The following is a 25,056-nucleotide window of genomic DNA, read 5'->3' on the forward strand; positions in this document are numbered from 1 at the left end:
AGTATGACAAGATGGCGGCATTCCGAGCCGCGTCACAAAAAGGAGCGTGTGGAGAGAACGACACTTCTTTGAAACCTAATTTTGAAATTTAGAAGAGTGGTGGATACTTTTCTTCGAAACAGAATTTGGTGATTTAGAAGGGTGGTTGTTCAAGTGTTGCTTTCTCCATTAGTGAGTTGAAAATGGCGATATCCGCTGAAAAAATATCAATGTGATGGCCCGGACACAGTCATAGAGTGATTGTCAGGGGAAGGCTATAGGCAGAAATTACAAAATTTTGTTTTGAACAAAAAAACTCTCATGTAGAGCATACACCTGAGAGTGCAATCGACAGCACTGGGCAAGGCAACATGTCTTCCCGCGTGCTCTGCGCAAAGTTACCATCAGTAGTGCAATCGACAGCACTGGGCAAGGCAACATGTCTTCCCGCGTGCTCTGCGCAAAGTGACCATCAGTAGTGCAATCGACAGCACTGGGCAAGGCAACATGTCTTCCCGCGTGCTCTGCGCAAAGTTACCATCAGTAGTGCAATCGACAGCACTGGGCAAGGCAACATGTCTTCCCGCGTGCTCTGCGCAAAGTTACCATCAGTAGTGCAATCGACAGCACTGGGCAAGGCAACATGTCTTCCCGCATGCTCTGCGCAAAGTTACCATCAGTAGTGTAATCGACAGCACTGGGCAAGGCAACATGTCTTCCCGCGTGCTCTGCGCAAAGTTACCATCAGTAGTGCAATCGACAGCACTGGGCAAGGCAACATGTCTTCCCGCGTGCTCTGCGCAAAGTTACCATCAGTAGTGTAATCGACAGCACTGGGCAAGGCAAGATGTCGTCCTGCGTGCTCTGCGCAAAGTTACCATCAGTAGTGTAATCGACAGCACTGGGCAAGGCAAGATGTCTTCCTGCGTGCTCTGCGCAAAGTTACCATCAGTAGTGCAATCGACAGCACTGGGCAAGGCAACATGTCTTCCCGCGTGCTCTGCGCAAAGTTACCATCAGTAGTGTAATCGACAGCACTGGGCAAGGCAAGATGTCTTCCCGCGTGCTCTGCGCAAAGTTACCATCAGTAGTGCAATCGACAGCACTGGGCAAGGCAACATGTCTTCCCGCGTGCTCTGCGCAAAGTTACCATCAGTAGTGCAATCGACAGCACTGGGCAAGGCAAGATGTCTTCCCGCATGCTCTGTGCAAAGTTACCATCAGTAGTGTAATCGACAGCACTGGGCAAGGCAAGATGTCTTCCTGCGTGCTCTGCGCAAAGTTACCACAGAAGTAACACCCGCCCCCTCCCCCCCCCCCCCCCCACACACATACAAACGCACTCTCGTGCACAATCATACTAAGTCCCTGTACTCGCGCACTTCAAGACACAAACTTACATAACTTGTGCTTGCCCTTAACGGGAAATTTGATGAGCAGATCGCGCGGATTGCTGCAGATCCACACGTACGGTGACTCGGACTCGCCATTTGGAAACTGTACGAACAGGAAACCGTACGTTCAGAACAACAAACAGCAGCAAAGACAGAAATGAAATGCCAACATCACAAGCAAGATCATAAACACAACACTGTGTCCGATGGCTGGACACAACGGCCACAGTGATAGTGCGCACTCACAATAAATGAACGGCTCAAACACAAGCCTATCGCTAGTTACGGTCTCGTAAGTATTTCCGACTTCTCACTGCAATTTGAACCCCGTTTTTATTTGCATCCTACCTACGACCCCATTTGGGTAACATCATAATTATTACATGGCTGTCTCCAAAGTCGAACTAATCAAAAAATGGGTACGGAATACCTTTAACTTTACGTACCGCCACCCATGCATTCTCTGCCTTCCAGGGCAGTTTCAGCAGATAGAACATGCATAAGAAAACTACTTCCTCGAAAACAAAACAAAAACTCTGTGACATTTTCATTTACATTCCGAAGAGTTATTGTGCTGAAGAAAGTTGGTTCAGTGGAACAAAAACACTTCAAGACAATGAGTGGACGTACTTGTTTGAAGTATGATTGTACGCTATTATATTAAAAAAAGTAAAGTTTGCACGTCCGCGTTACCACCGGCTATACAATTGCGTTGAGAAACACAACCAGCTTAGGAAGTTTCGCATGTGCCAGGCCACCACCATGCGTGTGATACCAGGGTGGCAGATGCAGCGCCTAACGGCGAGGGTGAGGTGGTAAGTCTCACAACCAATGCCCGACAAGGGGGCTAACCTCGTTAGCTGCATCCATGTTACCCTCACTCCGAGTAGTGAGTACCCAGTTGACCGTGGGTGTCGGCGTAGTTCACTGCATGTAAAGTGGTTCACGCCTGCATCACCGCATTTGCTAGCACAGTACACGCTCCCTGCTCCCAGCGCGGGTCTCGAACTCGGGACCTTGTGATTCGCAGGCAAGCCCACAACCACTCGGCCAAAGCGCTTGTGTAAATGTATACAAAATAAATGGAAACTGTTTGAGTCCCAGTCGGAGCCACCATTGCTCGGTTCTTGAGAGCTCAAATCACAAGAACTGAAGCCGGGTTGATCGGGGTCACAACGTTTTTGTTTCTGGAGGAAGTACATGTATTCACCAGTGAGCCCGTGTGCACTAAAATAAAAATATTAATGGGCAGTTGACTCTGTTACCATGGTAACTGCGAGTAACCTGGTGTACGGACTCCTTGCCAACCGGTGCTACCTGCAGTCAGGCGGGGTGATTCCCTAGAGAGCACAACATGCAAAGAGATTCTGGAAACTTTTCAAAGTTACCTTTTGCCTGTATTCAGTCTGCTCCAGGCAGTCTTCAACATCCACACAGCCGAGAAGAGCACCGGTGGGATACTCATTTGGGAACACCATGTCATTACCTGCAGGAATGAGACAAGGAGAAGGAGAGAGAGAGAGAGAGAGAGAGAGAGAGAGAGAGAGAGAGAGAGAGAGAGAGAGAGAGAGAGAGAGATAGAGAGAGAGAGAGAGAGAGAGAGAGAGAGAGAGATAAATAGAGAGAGAGAGAGAGAGAGAGAGAGAGAGAGAGAGAGAGAGAGAGAGACAAAGATAGATAGAGAGAGAGAGAGATAGAGAGAGAGCCTGAAGTGTGTCCTACTTCTAAGAATAATTAACTACAGGTAGAGTTGTGCTAGGTGATATTCAACTAAAAGCGCACATTTGGCGACCCGGACATGCAGCGCCCTTGACGGCCTGGAAGTAGCATGAATGATACTGGACTTTAGCCATGTACAAACGCAGTGATCTATTGGGAACTGGTCCAGGACACTGGTTTTACACAGTGGGGCGGATTTCACCGAGCGCAACTGTACATAGCTGTGCTGAGATGTGGACTCATGCATGCAGTTATGCAGTAACTAGATTTGAAATGAGGATAATGCATGTAGTTGTGCTGGATATTGCAAAAAAGCAGGAAAAACATAAAACCAAGAGTATACAAGAGTATATAATACTGCATATGGAGAACCCATATGCAGAGTTGCACACTCTTGATCTTGGGGGGGGGGGGGGGGGGTAATATATTATCAAGAGTACATAACCCCCCAGAGTGTGCAACGCCTGATCCAGCTCTGCATAGGGTCTTGGTCGAGCGGAATCGGATCTTTGCGTCATAATACCGTACACATCTGAGGGGAACCCGGGGAGTCGCGGGTACTCTTGGATCAAAAACAATGGTGCCCTGCCTCGAGACCGGCCTTGCGCTGGTGTGAAGTGTACGCATGACATCAGAAGATCCGATTCCGCTCGACCAAGACCGTACACAGAGCTGGATCGGCGTTGCACACTCTGGGGGGGGGGTTATGTACTCTTGATATTATTATATATACTCTTGATAAAACCAAAAGAAGAAAAAAATGTTTCCGCTCGGGTTCGAACCGAGGACCTTGTGCGTGTGAAGCACACGTGATAACCACTACACTACGGAAACCTGCACATTGGCAATAAGAGCACAATGCTATCTCATTTCGATATCAAGGCGTTCGGAAAAAGGAATGCAGGTGGGGGAAAAAAACACTCACAATTTACAGGGCCCGTTTTCGTACGAAAAAAACAAGCCGGGCTAAGGGCCTGGTCAGACTGCGGCAAAATCGAAATAATCCGAGGATTATAATCCGAATCTCCATAGTAACTTGCCGCCAGAGCGGCAAAAGCGAGAGTTGACGCTCCAAAAAAAAAGCAAGAACGGGCCACGCTTTTCCGCTCCAAACAGGATTTGACGCTGATACGCCATTGACGCTGATAATCACTGATTTTTTCATCTCGATATCGAGGAGCTAATTGGCCACGGACAACAACAAAACTCATAAGGATGGTTGCAAGGATTGCACTGAAGGTGTTGGCGATCCCAAGGTGAAGGAATTTGACGTCGTTCGTGGAGATTACCACTTGACGCTCGAAATGAAGTTTGAATTTTCATTCTCCCCACATGTGTAGTGTGATCGCGATTCAAATTCTGGACGCTGTTCTTTTTTCGTCAGGCAACCAAAAGTTGCCGCAGTCTGACCAGGCCCTTATTCGACTTATTCCAGAGTAGAAGCCACACTGGAGTATAAGTCGCACCCAGACCTTTGTCATGAACTACAGACATCTTCCCTGGTCATCACCGTTAATTTGACCATCGTGGTTTAGGCCGCATCGACTTTTTTCCGGGTGAATTACTGTGGCTTACACTCCGGAAAACACGGTATTATTCTCATGTAAACGTCCCTTACATCTAGGGCCCATAACCAGGAGTACAACAGCCGCAACGTGCAATTCCACATCTGCACTGTATGCTGCACACAACCATTCCAACGGTGACATTTTTTGGTTCAGGCCATCATGAACCGTAGGCTGTCCTGTCACACGGTATGAGATTGCTCTGGAATTACTGCAGTCTGCAATTCAGTGCCAGTTTGGCCATGGTCAGGTGCGATCTCATTCATCAAGATTATCTCCAACACGATCTTCTTTTAATTTTCTTGTACAAAGGAACACTCCCTCCATGGTTTCAGATGAGTAATCTTTTTTTAAAGTGAAATTTGTGGCGTAGTATAACTTGATTTGAATGGCAGTAACGAGACTGTTATTGGAGTTGAGGAGTGAAGTTTCATACAAATTTGTGCTTCATCGGTAGACGTACCTTCTGGACGATTACGATAGAAGCACTCGATGGTGTCGACGTCCTGCTGGTCGACTGGTTTGGCAGCAGAGGCTATCCACAGACGGCCACGATGAGATGTGTACCAAGTACGGCCTTCATCACTGTAACGTTACAGCGTGCATACACACAGATACAGCGGCAGAAACACACGGAACGTTGTGAAGCCATGGGCTCGATGAGACAATCCTGCGAGGATGTTGACTGTTCGGAAGACAAACCGTGCACTGGAGTGTGCGTGTGTGCGTGCGTGCGTGTGTGTCTGCATGTGGGCCCATGAAGCTTATAAGTACACCAGGGAGCTATACTCAAACCACAACAGATGTACACAAAACCAAGGGGCAGATCCCATGCCCTGCCTGTAGGCAGACACCGGAAGCAGCTACAGCTTAACGACAATGGGAGCATGGATGGGCTTGGGCCACTTACCGTTTGATTCCAGCAACGAGTAGAGTGGCCCATGGCTGATGCATGCTTAGGCAAGCCCCTGAATGGCACACCGGCAGGACGCAAGCAAGCACGGGAGAGAGAGAGAGAGAGAGAGAGAGAGAGAGAGAGAGAGAGAGAGAGAGAGAGAGAGAGAGAAAGAGAGGAAAGAGAGAGAGAGAGAGAGAGAAAGAAAGAGAGAGAAAGGGAGAGAGAGGCAGACAGACAGACAGAAGACCCACGAACACATATAAAGGGATAAACTCCTTAGGTCCAGGCGGCATGGGAGCCTAGGGTGCCCAGATTTATTACCTAGGTGTTAACCCATACCCATGTGCATGGCCGTTATGAACGATAACACTTTCTGAACAATTTCTCCATCTTCATGCAGGCAACACGGCCTTTCCGCACAGCAACACGTCCAAAACAGTGCCGGATAGACGTACGGGACAGGACCTGGAGAAATCATTCACTCAACTTCATTGGTAGACAGACAGATACAGTTCAACATGTAAAGGCGACCACCTGCCCCAGATGACCACTACCTCCAGAAGCAAGGTATGCCACTTCCAGTCAGACGACCCTGGATAAGAAGACCACCTGTACACGGTAACCACTTTTGTAAGGTCCATTGCGTGGTCGCCTTACCCAGGTTTTACTGTGTAAATCGCAAATTAGCATTTCGGACGAGTCAAGCGACACAAATACATGTAGACGTGTGTGTGTGTGTGTGTGTGTGTGTGTGTGTGTGTGTGCACACGAAGAGGACGCCACCATATCCACAAATCCCTATTCCCTGCGTAGGGGCACAGTTCAAACTCACCTTCGTCTCTCATCTCCAGCAGCTCCTTGTCCTGGATGCGCACTCGACCGTGCGAGTTAGCGCTGGGCGCGGCTTGGTGTGTTCGTTTTGTCTTCTGCTCATCAACGTACTGAACAGGGCGAGAGAACAAGACACGGGGCGGGGTACGCAGGAAAAGGTTAGGAAAAGCTTCACCAAAGGAGCTGCAATAGACCCGGCCATTGCGATTTGGTGGCACAGTGCCACAGGACGAGACATGATAGGGATGCACAGAGAAAGATGAGCAAATTTGCAAGTACCAGTATCAGCTTTTACGCCTTGACATCACCAAGCAAGCTTGGCTAGCCTGTACCCGGTCTAAGCCACTAAGTCATCAGTTATGGGACCGGTAATCTTCTCTCCTTTCTCTACAAGTGCCCAGCGGCTCTAATCTGGTGGGAATTGAGGAGTAAACAGGTTTCGAGACCTAGTGCACTAGGCCGACCTGACGTCTCGGCTTCATAGCAAACTAGATGCACTGCATAGTGCGGTCTTTAAAGTTTGAGCCACAGGAGGTCTTTGAAAGCAGGATAACCCTTACAGGCTTACACACAGTCAACATATGCAGTGACAAGGACAGTGCACGTACAGGCCAGGTTAGCGCTCGGCAAGGTTTCACAAATCGTGAGTATAGTAAAACCTGTCAAGGCGACCACCTGTCCTAAAAGACCACCTGTCCTAAAAGACCACCTGTCCTAAAAGACCACCTGTCCTAAAAGACCACCTTTCCTAAAAGACCACCTGTCCTAAAAGACCACCTGTCCTAAAAGACCACCTGTCCTAAAAGACCACTGAAACCAGGACCAAGGGATGCTATTTCCAGGCAAATGACCCTGGATAAGGAGACCACCACCTGGTAACAGAGACCACACTTTGAAGGTCCCTTGAGCGGTCGTCTTAGACAGGTTTCACTGTATGTGCATAGACAAGAACAGCTCCAGGACCCTACATGCCTATAGTGTGTAGGAAGGCATTCGGATTACAGAATCTAATACAGCCTGGATTGAACATATAGCCTTATAGGTACGCTCGGTGAAATCAGACCTAATGTGCATACTTGGCGCCCTCAACTTGCATGGCTCTTGATGCCCTGGAAAGTGGTACGGATGCGACTGGACGTGCGCATATACTAATGCAATCATGCAATCAGAACTCTGTCAGGGCGCCATCGGTGCATTTTGGGTTGGATTGCAACCAATGCAACTGTAGTTGGATCTTAACCTTTTGAGCCCGGGCCCATTGAAAACCTCTGCCATGCAGTAAAAATTGTAAATTCACTCTATGTGAGCAAACTTGATTTCAAACGATTCTTTCATGTATCCTGAGCACAGAACTGTTTTTGGTTTGGAAATACAACAAAGATTACAAAAGTTATGACCGTTTTCAGAAAGGTAGTTTTACACGAATTTGGTATTTTGAAATGTATGCACGCGCATGTAACGCCAGTTCAAACTTACGGAGCGACTCGCATTTTTTACTGTACTCGGACATCCTAGGAGTTCTCTGTGCAGCGGTACAGCTTGACGCCACGCCACGGAAGAAACGCGGAATCGATGTAGTTCCGTACTGACTCGTGACGTTCTAGAACGTCACGCGTGTCACAGTGGCAGTGGTCATGACGTGTCAGAACGTCACGCGTGCTCAAAAGGTTAAAAAATAAAGCTGGTACTGATTGTAGAGGCAATTCGGTTTTGCAAGGTTAACCCTTTAAGAGCCACAGGAAATTTTCAAAAATCTGCATTTTTTCGTGTTCCTCGGATCATAGCTTCAGTTCTACTCACTCAATCCTCACAATCTAGGGCTTCCTGGAACGGTCTCCGCGAGAGGAAGAGAATGAGGTCGATCATGATAGCCAGCACACCGTCTATCCAGCGCTAGATCGCAGCGACAGTACGAAAAATGCCCCAAAATGCGTCCAATTGCGTCCCGCTCCAGATATTTCATTCTACTCGATCGTTGAGTTCCAATTTTTTTGCTGTGTACTCTTGACAATATCAACAGTGAAACCCGTGCAAATTCGAGTAAACCAGCGTGATGAAAAGTCTCAAAAATCTCAATACTAAAGTTGCACTGCGCGCTTTTGAAATTGCCGCGATCGCGGCTCAACTTACGAGTAATTTATCTCGGGAACCGTTGCTCGCAGCGCTTCGCGGATTGTTTCTCCCGACAGGTGAGAGTTTTCTCTTCGCCATGGATATTTCGATCGATAGATTTGAGCGAGATTGGACTGAGTTACGATCTTTTGAAGTTTTGCATTTGAAACGACGCATTCAAGTATGGGGCGGCTCTTAAAGGGTTAACAAAGCTCTTTGGAACTTCAGCTGTATAAACAGGAAAATAAGTGTGCCGTACCGTAAGCTGTTTCTCCACTGTGGGATTAGCAATACTCGTTAAGCCCAGCCGCGGGTCTTGATCCGTGGTGGCGCCGGCTGTACAGGACGATGCGGATGGAGCTGCTGTTGGCTTTCTCCAGTTATCCTGTAGCGCCTTCAAAACTGGATCCTCACCACCATATAGAGCTGAAATGAAGAAAGAGAGAGAGAGAGAGAGAGAGAGAGAGAGAGAGAGAGAGAGAGAGAGAGAGAGAGAGAGAGAGAGAGAGAGAGAGAAGGAGAGAGAGAGAGAGAGAGAGAGAGACACACACACACACACACACACACACACACACATGCGCAAGCACACACGCACAAAAATTACACAGCCAGAAAAGCAACTCTGCATCAGCATCTGCCCACATAGCCAGAATGCAGGCACTCGCTGTTTTTACCATGCCCATATCCAAACAAGATTAACTCGTTCAGAGGATTTATATTAGGATGAGCAGGAGAGCCCCTCGACAGGCCTAGAGCCTCAGGGCTATGCTTTGAAAACATCGTTGCCATCGGTTTGGATTGTAAGTTGGAACTCTTCTGCTGATGAGAGCTTACACCATCCATAGACAAATAGCAGTTCAGAGGTTGAGAACAATTCCCAGAGTTCTGGGAATGTGCGTTCCACCTACCGTCTGACTGCTTCATTTTAGATTCCTCGTCATCGAGCACTCGGCGACCGGCAAAGTCGATCGTGACCTTGCGCTGGCTGCGTGTCGCGTGCCGTTGCTCGTGCAGCTCTTCTTGTCGAGCCTAGTGAGCACAAGTCATGGAGACACAAGAGAAGGCCTGAGTACACTGCAGTAATATCATTGGATAATACAATGGGAAGTATGCATTGAAGACGGCCGTCACCTTTTTGCGGGGCAAGTTGCCCCATTTTTGGGCAGGTACAACCCGTTCTAGTACATTGTGAGTATGGCCTTACAAAGTTCATGACATTATTTTTATGCAGAGGTGGTATCACGGTGTGTACGGCCGGTACGGTTATAGTGGACTTGCCCCGCAAAACCTAACGGCGGGAAATAGATGCATACGTCCCATTGTACTGGATAATACGAGCTGCAGAGTTAGCTCAATGTCAAAGACTGACAGAGCTTGGAACATAGCAGACTCAGCTCTGTATCAGTTGTCTGATGATTGCCCAGCGGCATGAAGCTCAGAGTTACGACCTGACCGTCCCCCGCTGAGTCTGCTATGTTCATTGAAAATACCGTATTCTCCAGTATAAGCCGCACGGGAGCATAAGCTGCACCCAGATTTTTGCCACGAAATACAGACATCTTCCCTATTTATTACTGTTAAGTTGAGCATCGTAGTATAAGCCGCACGGACATTTTTTGGGTGAAGGGTTCCTGAGCTTAGATTTGTCTGCATCTCAAAACATGTACAGTCAACTTTGCTTATAACGACACTCGGCGGGGCATCAGAAAAGTGTCCTTATTCGCGAAGTGTCCTTATACCTGAAGTCTCATTATATGTGTTACAGTCAGATGGGACCTTGCTCTGGGCATGGGAGTTCTGTCGTTATTCGCGAATTGTCGTTATATCCGCAGTCGTTATTAGCGAAGTTGACTGTACACACGTAGGTGCACACCGTCATGTACATGTAAACGTACAGCATCTGCCAGAAAGCAAAGCACATCCACCCTCTGACCATACCGTAAGGCTGCAACCACACTAGGTACAAAATCACGTACAAACGGCATTACAGTAGAAATCGTCATGCCGACGCGTGCGAAATGCAAAATGCGCTTTGTAGGTTTTCAGCAACTGGCGCACCCCTGTAGAAAGCCACGTAACTCGTTTGTCGTTTTCGTCGTTTTCGCGCCCCATCTCCTGTGTACAACTTTGTTTTTGTACCTGGTTGTCGTACATACCATCAGCATCAGCATTGTTTTTGAATTTCCCGGTCTTTTGCAGCGCATGGCACACGCTTTGGTACGACAACGTCACGTGCTGTTCGCGTGAAAACGTCACCTATGCAGACCGAAAAGTGTAGTGTGGTTGCGTACCGACTTGTACTGAGATATGCATGAAAATTTGTACTGTGATTTTTACGTAGTGTGGTTGCGGCCTAAAGCGAGAAGCTTTCGCGGTGCGCACATTTAGCGTTATCATGAATTGGGCCGGTTTGCGAAACCTTTAGAGATTTTATCTCTTCAGTTGGATCTGGTACTGTCTGCAATCAATGCACAGAGCAGTTTGCGGTGATTTATATTTGCGAATGGGTGATGGTCGGGAAAATAGCGAAATTTAATCTCTAGCGAAAGTTTCTCACTTTACAGTAATCATTCGAGGTAAAAATGTGTACGTACATTTGTATATTCGCTACTACAGCTGGTACAACACGCACACAGCAATGACACAACCAAGTCCTTTTCTGCCATTACTCAGACTGTTTCGTGTTAAAACACTCATCAGACAGCATGTGCCACTACAGTTATAATAGCACATGGCATTATACGGAGTACAGTCAGACCTCGCATAACCGCACACATCCGTTTCCCACAAAAAATATCCGGATTGGCGAGGGAACCGGATAATCGAACACACATACTGTATGTATTCACGGCATATGCTGTAAATCGGTAACCAACGATTTTCTTCCGGATGGCGAGGGATCCGGATAAGAGAGGACCGGATAAGCGAGGTCTGACTGTAATGTGCATCCTCGGCTTTTGAGCTTCAACTAGCACAGCCACAGCGCACTGCAACACACTCCAGCAAACACGGTAGTCAATTACCGTTTTTCAAAACTTAAAAAGGGATTTCCATGACACTGAGTCCACCAAGGTATTGGTACACGTTAGATAGACGCGCTCGGATCTCACCTGTAACGTCTTGCGATCCTCTTTCGACAGCCATGAGTTTGTGTCTGCCGCAAAATAATCCGATTCATCGTCAATGACACGGGTGCGTTGTACACTGTGGAAGATAAGAAGAAAGTCAGGCCGATGGCGAATGACCTGTTTAGGATATGTGTGCACGTGTGTGTGTGTGTGTGGCGTATGATTTGAACACAGTGATGTGTAATGCCACTCCGGTATGAACACACATATCATCACATATGCAATGGTGCTTCTGCTCTAACATACCAGGGTTCAAACAACAAATGCATCCAGGCCAGATGTTGATACGAAGATCAATCACAAGGGAAACACTAAATTACACTGCATATATGTGTGTTGCTCAGTAAATAAAGTCACCAGCCATAAAGAGAGCAGACCTTGTCTTGTCGTAGTCCAGCAGGCGCGTTTTGAGCTCCTCGGCTTTCCGAAGTGCGGGTGAAGCGGACGGCGATAGGCCATTTCCGCCACCAGCTGAGTCACCGTTCCCTGCAACGGGCTGGCGAGTGAGCTGCTGCAGCTGCACGAACAATAATACAACGGGGGACATGACATCATGGTTAGGAACAGTATACACGGTGTGTTCCCGATTGCACATGAACCCCCCCTCCCCATCTAACTCGTGTATCAATCAATTATTACAACCTCACTACGAGTTCACTTTCCATGAATGAAGCTGCAGGAAGACTCACCACTGCTACTACGGTCCATGCAGTAAAACCTGTAATGGTGACCACTCGACCATGGCGACCACATTTCCTTGTCACAGACGCATTCACATTCAAAACAGCTCGGATAAGGTGGCCACTCGCTCAACGCGACCGACGACCACCCACCCGCGACCGCGTTGCGCAGTGCCAGTACATGTAAATGTATGCATTGCATGGTGCACCATGCATGGTAGATCTACACATCAGTGCAGGAAGTGTAGATGTGCATGGTGCATGCAGTGCGACACTTGACAGGTCTGAGGACCCCAGGCACACGAATCGTGCTAGAGTAGCATAGGCGTGCGCACTGTGATACACTGATCAAAATGATGTGTCACATGTGGATATGGTCACGTGACCCATTGAACCTGGATAAGAAGACCACCTGGCCACGGTGACCACTTTTTATCGTCTCTTGAGGGGTCGCCTTAGACAGGTTTCACTGTACATGTGCATGTACATGTATCTCGCTTACCATTCCACCTCCGGGTACGCTCTGCAGTTTCTCGCGCAGCTTAGCGCTACGCTTGGACTCCCTGGCCAGGACTTCCCGGTCGGCTGCGGTGGTGACGAGCTCTCCACAGAACAAACACGGCCCAGCACCTTCCTGAAAGCGGCAAAGAAACATTTCAGATTTCAGACCGTTCAAAGTGCTCAAGTTTCGAAGCTGGATGTAGAGCACGTCAGCCGTGAAGTACATATCTGTATGGTCCTTGGAGACATGTTATACTGATGTTTCACTTCGCTGGTGAAACACCACATGACCAAAATGATTATAGTGCCATGAAAAAGATCTATACCGTAAAGTACCGTTGATCCCCCCCTCTAATTTCCGCTCCCTGTCAAATTTCTGCCTGTGAAGCGACTTCGGTGTATACAGTGAAATAAGGATACGAACCGACACATGCACTGCTGTACGCAATACGTGCCAGTACAGGTTGAACATGTGCACACAATCCAGCATGCCAAGTCTGATCTTCTGTTTCGTGGTACATCGTACTGTAATTGACCAGCATCAGCTAATTCCCGTCCCCTGCCGAAAGCCAGCTGGGAAGCGACATACCGTGGGGGAAGGGGGATCAATAGTACAGTAGAACCTGTAACTAAAGACCACCCTGACTAGCGGCCAGCCTGGTACTACAGACCACTTTGCCAGGCACGGACGGTCTCACATTCATATAACGGTTGTGCGGTGCAAACCTCTAACTAAGGACCACCTGCCACTAAAGACCGCTTTCTCTGGCCGCAAGGGGTGGTCGTTAGTCACAGGTTTTACTGTACTTTTCGGTGAGCCTCGCACGTACCTGTTCACAGACGATGCGTCCGCAGCGTATGCAGTTGGCGACCAGCGGGTGACGCGACGCCTGGCACTCGCACACGTGACGGCCGGGCACCTGGAGTGCCGAGGTGCGCGCCGACGTCATGGTAACAAACTTTCGCCGGCCACCCTTGGTGCCGCTGCTGCCACTACCATTGCCACTGCCATTGCTGCCGTTGACGTTCTTCACAGTACTGGTGGTGGGTGCGACCGCTTCAGACAGTTTCTGAAGACCAAAGCGAGCAAAAGAACGACCAAATCTTAGCTGATACACACACATGTTATATCTGAGCCTAATACTCTAATAGCCAAGCGCAAACGGAAAGTATTCTTTAATGCTTGGCCTGTCAGCCAGGGCTGTGGACAATGTAACGCTATAGTCGGCCTGTCAGCCAGGGCTGTGGACAATGTAACGCTATAGTCGGCCTGTCAGCCAGGGCTGTGGACAATGTAACGCTATAGTCGGCCTGCCAGCCAGGGCTGTGGACAATGTAACGCTATAGTCGGGACTACATCACGCAACGCAACACACACCTTCACGAATCCTGGCGGTGCTGACGCTGTTATCGACTTTGCCTTGCGCCCAGTTGGCCGCGAGTGCGTCTGATTAGAGTGCGGCTGTGCTGCAGGCGACGACGAGAGGCCAGGCGGTGGGGAATTCCCTTCCTGCACTTTACCGGTCTTTGGTTCCTTGCGCGGAGCAAGCAACATTTCTTCATTGTCATGCTTCCTGTAACCCTGTGAGGTGGTTCCGGCAAACACGACAAAAAGAGCACAAGCAGATGAAATGACGAAGTCAATTCGATACAGGCTAGAACAAGGTTTTATTCGCGAAATGAAATGCATACAAAATGATCCTCAGGAGAAAAATTCTAACTCTCTTGTTTGAAGTTCGCTTTGCATGAAGCTCTGACAACGCCTTGCATGAAGCTCAAGTTGCATATAATTTTCGCTATGTCTTGTACGTTACAAAGATCTGAATTCACATGGACTAAGGAAAAACTGCACTCTTATAGACTGAGGGAGGATGCGTCTGAAGAATCTGAACATGCCCATATCTGAATGTGTGTAAGCAGCTTCATATTTTTAGTAGATCAGCACAGCCTAAGACCCCCTCTTGGATGCACTCACACTCAAATACACATGTACTTGTCACGAGACATTGGGGTGATGTTACGTTTCCATCATGTTTCAGCTCTCACCGGATCATTGGTTCACTTGACTTGGAACTGTACAGGGTCTTGGGTCTTGACTACATACTTTGAAGTATGAAGTCGTTCCACTCTTGGAATTACTACGCTATCCTAGGCTGTCTCTGGGCGGAAGTCTTGATGTACTGTGTGTGTGTGTGTGTGTGTGTGTGTGTGTGTGTGTGTGTGTGTGTGTGTGTGTGTGTGTGTGTATGTGTGCATGCGGGTGTGTGCATAGTCACTGCGTTTCACATGCACACAACCCCACGTTTCCAGACAAAGTCGATGGTGGAAAATGGAACAAAGACAAGCCGTGCAAAACAAGCCGGAACGTACCACCATATCTGCCGGAGCGGGAACGGACTTGGCGTGAGGGTGCCAGCGTCGCACCAGCTGTTCTACAAACACATCCTTGTTGGATCCCTTGCGATATCTACCCAGCAGGTCAGACATGTACTCTTTTAGATCCTCCAGGGACTCAATGGAAAGAATATACCTGCCGATGAGTCCAGGCACAAACACAACACACAATAAAGCCATCTCAATTCGAACCCCCAAAGGTCAGACCTTCTAAACATGTTAATGCTCTAGCTACTCAACAATGGAGGTTTTGCTGGAGGAAGACGATTTGGCACGCATAGCACAACAGCCACGGGGAGATCTGATGAGGCCTTTCGCATCACTACGAGTACTCTTCATAATCTGAACATTGGTGATATGAGGAGATAAGCAAGCGAGTTTACATAATTATAATTATCTAGTTTTCTAGGCGGTCAGAGCAGTGACAGATTTCCACCTAAGAGAGTGCAGGTGTTGCCAACCACATACTGTAAAACAGGTTATTTTCGGTGTAGCTTCAATTTTGGTGATTTCGGTAGCGAAACCAGGCACCTACAAATAAATTTAGACAACAGCTAAAAGGCCGCACAGTGTGCACTGCATGTGAAGGGAATGCTGGTCACCTAATTCTACATTACACCTGAAACCTGGCAGGTCCCGGGCACCAACACGTTAATGCACATAATATTGGACTCGGATGGAGAGCCAAGGATACATTTAAAGCAAAGAAAGAAGGATCGAGAAACTACAAGTTACGCTATAATGTCCACTAACATCACGTCCTTCACAGCTGAGACTTTCAGCTCGTGCTTGTCTTGGTTGCGCTCACCTTCCCCTCCTCATGTTATTTCTATAACTTAGAACCTTCCGAGTTGGAAGGCTGTTGGAGTGCGCATCCAAGATGTGCTAGAGCTGTTAGCCAGTTAGTTGTAGAACGTCAGTACCGGCGGTCAGCGTCGTGCAATGTTATCGCATGAGCTGATTGTTTGGTAACTGGTGGTGTTAGTGGACATTATAGCGTAACTTGTAGTTTCTTGGTCGCTTTTTCTTTACACCTAATATGACATGGTCCACAGTAGTGAAACCAGGTGCAGGTTTGCAATGGAACTAGGACCACTAGTGTCTTTTAGCTCTGTCCTCGCAGTATCGAGCACTTTCGTAAGTGATTCGCAACTTAGTTTGTAGTGAAACTAGATATACACAGCTGGCTAATGTCATACAATAATGGCGACTATGGTACGTGTCTGGCAATGCCAAACCAGTGACAACTAACTTTCACACATGCAGTTGCGCTCGATGAAATACAACCAAGAAAGCATAGTTGGCACCCTCAACTAGCACGCCCTTGACGCCCTGGAAGTGGCTTGAATGCGGCTGGACGTACACTGTACTGATACAACGATGTAATCGGAACTAGTCCAGGGCGCCAGCTTTGCACGTTGGGTCGCATTTCACCGAGCGCAACTGTATTTCTCCTGCACACACAGTCACAGGTCACAGCTATGTACAGTGCATCGTGCATACTGTAAACTGCTTAATATTCGCGACGGAGTAATGTTCGCTATTTTTGCGAGAAGAGCGTAATGCGATTATTAACCATCGTGAAATCTAACTTCAACAGTGGGTGGATGTAAGTGGCCCCAGTGTTTCGCGAACGTTTGCCATCGCAAACTCGCTGGTTCTGAGAAATCGCAAAAATTTAGTGACGCGAATATTAGGCGGTTTACAGTAGCTAGGACTAGTGAGATGTATTGTGTGCTCAACTGCTCAAGCTGAGTACACGCTGTGTTCATATATTACACTAAGGCAACCTGGTGACAATTTCAGGTGATGGGGTACATTGCTGACTCATTGTCATTGTCGTAATCGTCAGTGTTAGTGCAGTTAGTACCAGGGTCTCAGTGAATAGAGGTCTGGGACTACATCGCACCCCACACCAGTGCACACTCCAGTGATCACAGGTCTGGGGTTGCACAGCTCAGCGGGCACAAGAATCCCTTGCTCGACCACTGGTTTCTTGGGTCCTATAATATTATCTCTTCTCTTTTAAATCTTCTTCTGTTTTGAATCCGCTTTTTCTGCAAACATGGTATGGTTGGGTGTGATAAGTATACTCATGTTTTTACAATAGAGAGGTTCCGGGTACGATTTTCCATACCAAGATCCGCAGAGGCGCTACTGATTTTGGTACGGAAAATCGCAGAGGCGCTACGGATTTTCTATACGTCGTTTTCGAGTAGTGAGCTGTTCCGGAGTACGGAAATTATGTGTTTGACGTCATGGCTTTGGTTACGATCGCCATTACGTCATATTCCCCGTGTTAACCCTTTTTCAACCAAGGCTATGAATACGGTTAGATGTACTGTCATCACCAAACACATACCGAATGTCAATGCCATTAAAACCGTGGCCTTATATTCAAAACACCACTGCTTTCTGGGCTATTTTCGGTGCAAAATAACTCACCCACTACGCCATGCCACAAAAGTCAAAGTCCACACAGAAATTTCAATCTAAATCCACCTGTTCACCCTTCCTCCTGGGCTGTAAGTTTGTTAGCATAGTACTTATCCCTTCATTTTTACAAAATATACTTCAAATGTCATTTCATTTATGAAGCCCATGGCTTTATAACTGAGGCTGGCTATATATTTGAATATAACTCCATGGCTTTAAAGGGGAAGTATACCCTAAAATCAAATTTTCACCAGTTGTAGTCTTCTGGGTGCTGAGTCGAATGGTCGTGGTCCGAGGAAGCTGAGACGCGCCCTTCCTACTTGAATCCCAATCGAACTCGCGCACTTCCACCGAAACTGGGTGACTGCGCCCTACGAGATGGGGATTTGTATGCAAAATGTCACTAAAAGCGCCATTTCGTTCTTATAAAAGCACGGATGACCGCGATTGGCCCATATGTTGAAGCCTTTTGGACGCTGAGTCGACTGGTTTTGGTCCGAAAAGGCTGCGATGCAGCGTTCCTCCTTTATTCCCAATCGAACATGGTTGAACAGGCGGTCACGTGCTCCTGGGTGCCCAAATCACCTGGTCACCACGCCAGCAGGCGACAACTTTCACACCAAGGTTCAACTCGAGTTCAACTCGAGTGACAGGACTGCACCCAAAAAAGGTCAAACAGGCTAGTAAGTTGTACCCTGCAGGCACGGTGATCAGGTGACTGGTGTACGCAGGAGCACGTGACCGCTTGTTCAACCATGTTCGATTGGGAATAAAGGAGGAACGCTGCATCGCAGCCTTTTCGGACCAAAACCAGTCGACTCAGCGTCCAAAAGACTACAACATATGGGCCAATGGCGGTCATCCGTGCTTTTATAAGAACGAAATGGCGCTTTTAGTGACATTTTGCATACAAATCCCCATCTAGTAGGGCGCAGTCACCCAGTTTCGGTGGAAGTGTGCGAGTTCGATTGGGGAATAAAGGAGGAAGGGAGCGTCTCAGCTTCCTCGGACCAAGACCATTCGACTCAGCACCCCGAAGACTACAACTGGTGAAAATTTGATTTTAGGGTATACTTCCCCTTTGATTAAAGGTACGGACATACGGTAACAAGGAAGTCCAATGTAAAGTGACCATAACGTTTTCTTGTGATAATACTGGACTTTCTTGTGGTGTGTGTTTGGTGATGACAGCACATCTAACCATATTCATAGCCTTGATTAAATTACTGCCTCCGCGTTGCTTATTTAACCCCTTTTTAAATTAATTTCAAAATTTCGAATTTTGTTTGATCTTTTTATTTATTCCGAGTGCATGTACTGGTATTTCACCACAGGTAATTTGTAAGTAAGTTGTAGTTGGTGTGTATCCTTGCTGTTCTCTTCCCTTGCTGGCTGGCCCATTCAAGGTTTCCGTACGTCTTGCCTCTCTTTTCTAGCATAGATCGTGTAGCTGTGGAATTCTCCACGGCCGAGGGTGTAGAAGATGGATGGAAAGTGATGTTTTTAAGCTCTGCGTGGTGCTTTGCTTGATGGTGTGGATGGTGACTTAGACCTTGCCGAGTATTTGCTCGAGCTGTTGAGTGAACTGGGTGATGAAGAAGAGAACGACAAGGAGCACGAGGAAGTGGACATGCCTGCTCGAAACCGCTTTAACCCAGCTCATCCGAAGTGGACTGAGGACGAATGGAAGCAGGTGTTCCATTTCCGCAAACCTGACATGGACAGACGTGGAGCAGCACTCCATCTGCCCGATGATATGCACACTCCAGACAGAAGGAAGAAATGGAGTGGCATGGAGGGTTTGTGGCTTTGTGCGTCGTCCTTGCTAGGCTGGCATATCCAAACTGGCTGTGCTCTCTAGCGAACATGTTTGGCCATCTCAAATCTGATCTGTCAAAAAAAGTTAACAACATGTTCACGTTTCGCTTCATTTCCGATGAGTGGCAGGATCTGGCGCTAAGGAAACGACATCCGTGGATGGCAGAACGCCTTGAACACTTTGCATCTGCAGTGGGGAGGAGATGCCCTTTGCAGAATGTTGTTGGATTCGTGGACGGCAGGGTGTGTGCCATCAGCTGTCCCCGTCTATGGGGCAGAGGCTATTTGATAACGGGCACAAGCGTGTTCATGCTCTAAACCTCCAGAGCGTGGCCACACCGGATGGGCGTATTGCTCCAGTGTATGGGCCTGTTCAAGCCCGGCGGCATGACTCTTTCACGCTGGAAGACAGCGGCCTGCTCGTCGAGTTGGAGGAGTGTTTCCATCGCCCAAATCCCGAGCCAGGCACAGCACCAGTCTTCAGCATATACGGAGACCCAGCGTACCCGATTCGAGCCCATCTGCTGGTTCCGTTCGGGGGCAACCAGCTCTCACCCGATGAGTGCCGCTCGTGTCTCCGTGGAATGGGAGTTCTGGAAGCTGCTCCAACTTTTTGCATTCATTGACTTCAAGAAAAATCTGAAGTTCTGCCTCAGCCAATGAGCACCATATGCTTGGTATATGCTTTATTCAGCAATTGCAATAAGTGCTTGTATGGAAGTCAGACTGCAACGTTCTCCAGTACAGAAGAGCATCCCGCTGTCCCACCTGCTCTGGAAGACTATAATAATTATTATACGTTTTCAAGAGGAACAAGCTTGGTATTCTTCTTCCACTGGCACACATGTACAGACACACATACAGTACTGACATGACAACAAATCATGAAGTGAATTTCTCTTCTTACGTTGCCTGGTCGTCCAAGTGCTCGGACTCCGCGTCTCCGTATTTTAACACTTTCCCCAGCTCCTTGGAGATCCAGTGTTTCAGCGCAGTATCGGACATGATCGCTGTTGCAAAAACGGTTGCCCAGTCTGTAGTGGTGATTGTGCAGGGTGCGTAGACTACGACTCTACGTGCTCACGTAAAATGATTCAATTCTCTATATTTTCTGCTCAGCTGTACTACATCAGGTCAAGACGCTAGTGAGCAGACAAGGAAATACTCGGAATTGCTACTGTTAGCTGAGCTAAGAGTTCCAGAATCAGACTGATATATTTCTCAAAAAAGTACGAGTACCGGGACATCGACAATGTACTTTTTGAATCAGGAAAATTGTTTCAAGGTGGCATGAAATGTCCTCCTCATCCATTTTTCACATGCATTGCGCTTTTGAATGTTCTTGCATTGTCACGTGAGGCATGACGTCGCCATTATGTAAGAGACGCGAAGGACTAAAGGGACCGTCACTTAATTTTTGCCGACTACCCGCCAAAAAAATCTTTTCGTTTCACGTGTCACTGACACGTCCGCGGACCGCGAGCGCGTACGACTCGTACTCGAGTACTCGCGCTACCTTTCACGTCAAGCAATCTGTTCACGCCACATGGCTGGATAGCGCGTAAACATGATTGAAGACTTGCAAAATCAATTTTTTTCCAAGTCCAGGTGCTAGGCCTAGGCAGTACTGATGCCTAATCAATGCCCAGGCAGCTGACTTTATTTTCGGAGAAACACTACTCATTGTAGTAAAAAGTAACAATGAATGGCGATATCATCTAGGAAGGATCGCTACCCCAACGCGAAGGAAAGGCCTTGCGCGGCTGCTCTACGAAGTGTTGAAGAAAGACTCATCAAAGTTAGTTGGTGGACGAACAACTCGCTGGCGCCGGAAAACTTGGCCCCCAACGATGGTGTTTGGTGAATCATCAAGCATAATGTCTTGTAGCAGTGTTCACCGAGGAAGGAGAACGCTCTAGCCGCTGCTGTTGTCCGTTTCATCCACGTTGGGCGTTAGCTGCACCGCGCCTATTGTGTTTTAGTATTCCATGGACACACATTAGCATTCAGAGCGATTGTGGAGCCACAATTTACTTCACACAGCGTTGTATTGTCCACGAGCGCAAACTTAATTATCAGCAGTAACTGTTACTCTTCATCCTACATGTAGACTTGGAGTATACACGGCCTTGTCACGACAGCGACAGCTCTACAGATCATGCAGAGTGTTCAAGTGAGAAACATTAATTTCTATTGTTGGTGGACGAATAAATGGCTGGTTCCGAAAAAACGCGGCCTGCACCGATGGTGTTTGGTGGATCATCAAACAGGGTGACCAGCAGTGTTCACCGAGGAAGGAGAATGCACTCGCCACCACTCCGATTCATCCAAGTGGGCGTTAGCTGCGCCGCGCCTATTGTGTTTTAGTATTTCATGGACGCACACTAGCGTTCTCAGCGATTGTGGAGCCACAACATATCTTCATGCGGCGTTGCACTGTCCAAGAGCAGAAACGTCAGCAGTGACCCATCATCATACATGTAGATTTGGAGTATACACACCATGCGCCAATGGGCCTCGGCACAACAGCGGCAGCTCTACGGAGTGTTCAAGTGAGAAACATTTGTTTCGACTTTTGGTGGACGAACAAATCGTCGGTGCCGAAAAACGTGGCCTGCGCCGATGGTGCTTGAAACATCAAGCATGGTATGTGGTGACTGTCAGTGTTGATCGAGGAAGGAGAACACTCAGGCCGTCGACCGTTCATCCATTTCGTTAGCTGCACCAAGCCTATTGTGTCCTTGTATTCCATGGGCACACAATCATGAAGCATGGCGTCTGAGCTGTGTTCACAGAGCGGGGAGATGCTCTTGCTGCTATCTTATCTGTCCTGTGTATTCCCAAGTGCCGAAGGCTCACAACGATGGTGTTGGACAAGTCAGATAAAATAGAGTCAACGTAAGTACGCATGTGTACTCTTACTGACTGAAACATAAGTGGGGTGTAAGAGCTAATTCAAATGGTGTCGCGACATTCTCATGTACGAGGTTAGTGTGTAGTACTTGTTACGTACTGAATTCTGTGACTTTGTTTTGGCTCCATATACTGCATGCATTCACGTTTCACAGTTATCAGTTTGACCCTGAGTTCATGTCTGTTATCCCGTGTCTCCTCTACTTATTTTTGTTTCCACACGGTTCATGGTGTAGCGCTGCACGTGTTCCGTCAGTTTGAACTTCAGCATAAATCGCAATCACTTGTATTTTCAGACATGTCACGTGATTGTTGCCAGGGTTTGAGCCAATCAGAGCGTTTACAGGCAGGGCCTGAACCCCTGATCATGCCTTGCCTGCCAGCTCTACTACGATATTATATGTCACGTACCCGCGCGCACGGTTCTCCTGCGCTTGGGCTTGCTTTCCCTTGGTAGTTGGAAGTCAGTGGCTGTTTTAGTACTCTTAGATTATGTACAGAAAGTGGTGGACATCACGCAACTGCAGTGTAAATTAAAGGGTGGTTGTCAACTGACAACCGCATAATTTTTCGACATAATTAATAAAAGAATTTTCATCTAAAGAGTGAAAAGCAACTAAATAGAGCGGTTGTCGGTTGACAACCCCCCTTTTATTTAGATTATGTATCTGAAGTTAACACAACGTAGAAATATCACAATTGTCTCTTGTGTATTATATCCGTCTGATGTCACCAGATCGTCACACGGTGCTGTGACCAAGATACGGATCATGCCGAACGCTGATTCAACTGGACGAATCGCGAGGCTTTTCAGATGCAGGGACACAATGGAAACTGAATGACTTCAGAACAGCACTGCTTGGCGCGTCTATACAGCATCATTTGGCACAGCAAGATGACAAAACAGCTAGCAGTGGCTATTGGTGAGAAAATTCTCTGCTGTGCCATTGGAGTGTGCACGATACACGAACCCTGCTCTTTTGTTGGCACCGCCTATGTAACTTACTGCATAGGGTGCAAGGTGACCGTTGTCGGTTTACATGTACTCCAGTTATTACACCGTGCATGCACTGAGTCTGTGCTGCACTGTGCATCCATAGGTGTTCGTTTGCGGTAGCGCAAGGTTGATGGATTGTTTTGTCCGCTGCTATTCGAAGCTCTCGGAGTCGGAAGCGTTACCTCTGTTTCCCCTGTTCCTCCCTGCGCGGAGTCTGTAGTTCTGGCTTGCAGTTGCTGTTACATGCATGTTGGCAGTTGCATGTGTTTTGGTTTTCAGTTGTCTTTATCAAGTTGTTTTGTGTGGACGACAGTTCAATATTCTAGCAGTTGTTGCACTTCCTACTTCTGAAGTACATTCCGTAGTTATCTGCGGTTGGTGTTTGAGAGAGCAAACTGTGTTCTTCTCCAGAGTGGAGTAAACCATTCGCTTGTGTCTGAGGAAAACCCTGTGTGTTGACGAAGAGGTTGACTTGGCTGTAGAGTGAAAGTACCACATGGTCACATGGTCCACAAAATCTTAGAACTAACTTAGGGTCTTCTGGCGTATGGTATAGTTATATGAGCAGCATGAGAGTGGAGTAAAAGACTATTAGCTCAAACATTCAGGCTTTCAAGAGTAGGTGTTTCATCACGGAATAGGTTCTGCAGTTCACTTACACACTGCAACAATGGACCAGCAGTGTCCAGCATACAATAGAGTCATGTGAATATGTACCGTATGCATACTCACAGCTGCAAGGCCAGCGCCCCGTGGCTGCTTGACTTCTCAATCGATATAAATATTCACAACAGTAAGACTCTGTGATCAATCAGAGCTGTGCTTCGAAGTAGTCACAAATGCCCCATGTTCAGTCACAAAACAAAACTTGGCAACCAGTCACAGCTTCCACGGTGCCCCAAGACCAGTCACCAGAAATGATCGTAGTAAATCTGCAGGGAGTTTCATAATCTGTTCATTGCAGAGTCCACTATGCTATGATTCAAGAGGGGGGTAGCGTTCCTGCGGATGCGGAAAACTTGGCTGGAACCCGAGTGTCACGTGAACCCTGATTTTTAAGACTTATTATTTGTTTTACGATGAGCCTATTATACGCGATACAGGCTCAGAACACACTTTTCGTCTAGTTGGAATATCAGGGATATAGGGCGGAGCAGCCCATATCCCCAATTATGACACGCGAGTAATAGTGAAATACGATTGGCGTATTGTGCTGGACTGACTGCGGTAATGTAAAGCTAAAATAAAGCAGTCAGTTTGCCCTTAGCATGGCCTTGTCATGACGGTGCCACATCCGTGGAAAGGCAACATGCCGGCTAATCTCCCTGAGAAGTTGAGTGGTTATCAGCAGGCGATGACGCTGTGTCGATGATGACCTGTTGATGCCCGACAGGAACCTTGCGAGGAGAGTCATTGGGCCTGACGGGTAGGTAAAGCCAACTTCCACATGAAGTTTGCGGATGGCTGACATGTAGACATGGACAGATCGGGGCTGAAAAGTTCTGAACAACTCGGCAGCAAAATAACACATAAAGTAAAAAGTCATCACCTGGCAATGGATTCCAGTTATGCCCTTGACAGAACTGGAAGTAACGGGTATCGGCGGAAAAATATTTCCGGCTGGTGCCAGTGCTGCTAGCTGCAGCACGGAGTCCGGCAACTGAGAGTTGGAAAAGACTGGCTGATCTGGC

At 47.7% G+C, this 25,056-nt stretch overlaps 1 protein-coding gene, 1 long non-coding RNA gene and 1 other non-coding gene across 3 annotated transcripts in view; 1 reads left to right on the forward strand and 2 right to left on the reverse strand.

Annotated features, from left to right (window-relative positions):
- Positions 1-20,695, reverse strand: part of LOC135819456 (activating signal cointegrator 1-like) — a 22,392-nt gene extending 1,697 nt beyond the window's left edge. Inside the window, exons 1-14 of the mRNA XM_065332670.1 lie at positions 20,363-20,695; positions 15,178-15,337; positions 14,186-14,389; positions 13,638-13,877; positions 12,809-12,940; positions 12,004-12,143; positions 11,609-11,702; positions 9,407-9,527; positions 8,758-8,924; positions 6,388-6,496; positions 5,568-5,625; positions 5,121-5,242; positions 2,762-2,859; positions 1,380-1,476 (exon numbers count right to left, since the gene is read on the reverse strand). Coding sequence (XP_065188742.1) covers positions 1,380-1,476; positions 2,762-2,859; positions 5,121-5,242; positions 5,568-5,625; positions 6,388-6,496; positions 8,758-8,924; positions 9,407-9,527; positions 11,609-11,702; positions 12,004-12,143; positions 12,809-12,940; positions 13,638-13,877; positions 14,186-14,389; positions 15,178-15,337; positions 20,363-20,460 — 1,840 coding nt within the window. The 5' untranslated portion in view covers positions 20,461-20,695. The remainder of the gene's footprint in view (positions 1-1,379; positions 1,477-2,761; positions 2,860-5,120; positions 5,243-5,567; positions 5,626-6,387; positions 6,497-8,757; positions 8,925-9,406; positions 9,528-11,608; positions 11,703-12,003; positions 12,144-12,808; positions 12,941-13,637; positions 13,878-14,185; positions 14,390-15,177; positions 15,338-20,362) is intronic.
- Trnav-cac (transfer RNA valine (anticodon CAC)) lies at positions 3,854-3,926 on the reverse strand. The gene has a single exon. It is a non-coding gene; the product is annotated as a tRNA-Val (tRNA).
- Positions 20,696-21,201: 506 nt separating the features above from the next.
- Positions 21,202-23,790, forward strand: LOC135819457 (uncharacterized). The gene is made up of 2 exons (XR_010553918.1): positions 21,202-22,353; positions 23,105-23,790. It is a non-coding gene; the product is annotated as an uncharacterized LOC135819457 (long non-coding RNA).
- The last annotated feature ends 1,266 nt before the right edge of the window (positions 23,791-25,056 follow it).

Source organism: Sycon ciliatum, chromosome 6 (genome assembly GCF_964019385.1).
Source record: "Sycon ciliatum chromosome 6, ocSycCili1.1, whole genome shotgun sequence".
NCBI lineage: Eukaryota > Metazoa > Porifera > Calcarea > Leucosolenida > Sycettidae > Sycon > Sycon ciliatum.